Source organism: Folsomia candida, unplaced genomic scaffold (genome assembly GCF_002217175.1).
Source record: "Folsomia candida strain VU population unplaced genomic scaffold, ASM221717v1 Fcan01_Sc030, whole genome shotgun sequence".
NCBI classification, from domain to species: domain Eukaryota; kingdom Metazoa; phylum Arthropoda; class Collembola; order Entomobryomorpha; family Isotomidae; genus Folsomia; species Folsomia candida.
In genome coordinates, this window is record NW_019091222.1 from 1017824 (window position 1) to 1020974 (window position 3151).

The following is a 3151-nucleotide window of genomic DNA, read 5'->3' on the forward strand; positions in this document are numbered from 1 at the left end:
GCGCATTACAAGGCTTTGAAGAGCCTCGGATGATAACATGGGATTGTAATTAAACAATAGTATATTTCTTTGAAGTCGTTATGCGCAAGCGAAAGAGAAAGGCACCGACAAAGCTTTAAATTGGTTGTTGAGATAATCCCTTTATTAATTTTAATGCCGCACGGGTTCGCAAAATGCATTATTCAATAAGATTATTTATAAGTATAAATACGTTAGAAGAATTTTTAATGTACATATTCTTGAGATATTTCTACGTCAATGCGTTAAAAGTTAGGTCTGACATGCTATCAAGCAAAATGTTTTGAAATGGTGCAAAAAATTAAATTTAATGATATGTTCTGCTTTTTTAGCGAAGACTTAAATGCAGGTGTCTCCATGGACATATGCTCAAGGGTTTGGGAAAATCGGTGTAAATCGATGATAAACCGATCTTAATTTATATGAAAGTTGCAAAAGACACGAATTCCCAGTACATAAATTTTAAAGAGATAAAATTAAAAATATGTGAGAAATAAAATTGGTAAGTTATACATTTTTCAAATTTAATGTGCATATTCTTTTCTTCTGATGGTTTGGTTGTATCATAATTTTTTTCGTCTAATGTAAAGTTGTGTAAATTTCTCTCTGGAACTGAATGGTAATGATATGTATACGTAATTGATGATTAGAATTTGATAAAATATTTTCTTTGAAATTCAATTTATTTAACACAAGCAAATTTGTATGTGAAACGGATCACAGAGGGTTGAGTAGAAGTCAGATGTTATAAATTTATCTTGCGCAAATCTTTTTTTATTAAACTATCTGATTGTATCATAAACTTGATCAGGTTTACTATAATAAAGGTCAACATCTCCGGGAAGTTATTATACAATTGCGTGAATTAAAGAATTGTATAAAGCGAAAAAAAGGATTAGCAAAAATAAAATGTTTCGTGGGAGGTTCAAAAGTTTGGTGGGAAAAGGTCTCCTACTTTTCCCACGCCGCTATCTATTATATTGTTATTTTTATATATATTGACCACATCTGAGGAAGACTGCTTATGAAATAGGTCATCATAACTAACATGTTCCTAACGAACAAAGTTTATTGACTTGATCAAAATATGATCCCGCAGGGCAAGTGTATGAATACAAGCGCATGGCCCCAGCGATGAGTACGCAGCGATTGTATTTTGTGCAATCTGTAGAGTCAGGAAAAGTACCCTCCGTGGTTCCACACTGGAATGGGGTTATCGTTGTGGATACTGTGGTGGTCGTGACTGCCGTAGTCGCGGGCGCCGCTGTGGTCGTAACTGCTGGTGGGGTGGTGGACCCTGTTGTGCCTGCTGTAGTTGCAGGGGGCAGTGTCGTTGGAGGACTAGTTGCTGGACAAGTTCCTAACACACACAATGCCTTGGCCTGATCAAAGTACGACCCAGCCGGACAAGTGTACGCATATAACCGCATGACTCCGGCGATCATTACGCAGCGATTATATTTTGTGCAATCTGTTGGTTCGGGAAAGGTGCCTTCGATGGTTCCGCATTGGAACGGGGGTGGCGTGGTGGGTGCTGCTGTGGTCGTTGGAGCCGGTGTGGTTGTGGGTTCCGCTGTAGTCGTGGGTACTGTGGAAGGCTCAGTACTTAACGAAGACTCAGTTGTTGGAGAAGTTGAGCCTGGACAAACTCCAACAACACACATTGCCTGGGCCTCGTCAAAATATGAACCAGCAGTGCAAACGTATTTGTACAACCGCATGACTCCGCTGACTAATACGCAGCGATTGTACTTTGTGCAGTCTGAGGGGTCAGGAAATTTACCTTCGACGTCGCCGCACTGGAATGGGGCTGGCGTCGTGGGTTCCGGTGTTGTTGGCGGTTCGGTGACTAAAACAAATTTGAAAATCTTATTTTCTCATCTGTATTAAAATTTAAAGGAATACAAAAATTACCTGGAAACTCTTCGCACGCGCCTGAAATCTCATCGTAGTAGCCTCCCGTGTCGCATTCAAGATGAACGAGTACATAGTAGTCACCAGCCAAAAAGCATTGATAAAACCATGTTCTGCAAATAATTACAAAGTTGATTCACAGTCTTATGAATGTAAAAAAATGTTGAGTATCACATATCGTCAGGATCTGGAAAAGGTAATTCATCAACGCAAGTGTCGTTGGTAAGTTCATCCAAAATCCCGATTCTCCATTTGATTCTCAAAAAGTTTGAATCGTTGTTTTGATAGATATTCTTTGCAACAGAGCAATCCAGTAAGATTGTGACTACCACAAAGACCTAAATTTGCACGGAGCAAGAATCAATTTGGATAATAAATTTATGTACATAAGTAGAGTATGAATTATGTCAGGAAAATGAGACGGAAACTTACGGATAATGCCGTCATGCAAATTAATTTGAATCCCATTTTTTTGCTTGGTTGTACTTACAGCAAGCCACGATGGGAATTTGTCATACTACGAATAACGCATCTCTATTTATATAAAGGCAAATCAATCCGACACTCTTGTCAGATCGGAAAATAAAGAGTTCCGACATTATTACCCTGGATATAATTATTGTTAAAAATAATTGTCCGACATATTAATTATCGGTAGTATTGCATCACACGTATGTAATGCAGAATAATTAAATTGGGTCAGTCGTGGCCGCCAGTCATAACATTGTCGCACTAGGTATACTACTGAAATCTCCATACCAGCTTGCCGTTTCTTTTATACCAAGCAATACATCAAATTCAACCTATTTATGGTCATGCAGCTTTTTAAGCTAATGCTAATTTTCAAAAGCTGATTGAAGAAATTTGCAAGAACTTGTTCACAAATTGTTGCGGGAGAGTACTCAGCTTTGTTGTTAAAGAACATTTACTTTCCACGTTTTGAAATTTTCTTTCCGGTTTTTATCCCAAATTATGCGCCATTGAAGAATGATTACATCCAGCGGAATACATTAGCTAAGCCGGACCCCTTTCACTCTCCAATCTAACAAGAGCATCACATTAATTCTGCAAGTATATAAAAATCTTAAAACAATTTTGTGCATAGTATGAACCGTAATGATTCTGGTTTCCGATTCTGAACGTGTGAAGGCATAGAACTAGAAAAAATGGTGTTTAAATCAATTTGGAAGACAGCATTTTTCATAATTTCTGTGCGGTT

The 3151-nt window shown here is 38.0% G+C and overlaps 1 protein-coding gene across 1 annotated transcript; it reads right to left on the minus strand.

Annotated features, from left to right (window-relative positions):
- Positions 1–685: 685 nt before the first annotated feature.
- Positions 686–2438, minus strand: LOC110860214 (cell wall adhesin EAP1). The gene is made up of 4 exons (XM_022109267.2): positions 2365–2438; positions 2107–2270; positions 1933–2045; positions 686–1867 (listed from the first exon to the last, which is right to left on the minus strand). Exons 1-4 carry the CDS (start codon positions 2398–2400, stop codon positions 1062–1064), a joined length of 1119 nt encoding a protein of 372 aa, XP_021964959.1. The 5' UTR covers positions 2401–2438; the 3' UTR covers positions 686–1061.
- Between the last annotated feature and the right edge of the window lie 713 nt (positions 2439–3151).

Coding starts and splice junctions, on each gene's coding strand:
- LOC110860214 (XM_022109267.2), bottom strand. CDS start 2,400: ATGGGATTCAAATTAATTTGCATGACGGCATTATCC. Junction 2,271..2,364: donor TTTGCATGACGGCATTATCC/GTAAGTTTCCGT, acceptor GTGCAAATTTAG/GTCTTTGTGGTAGTCACAAT. Junction 1,868..1,932: donor CGCGTGCGAAGAGTTTCCAG/GTAATTTTTGTA, acceptor AATTTGTTTTAG/TCACCGAACCGCCAACAACA.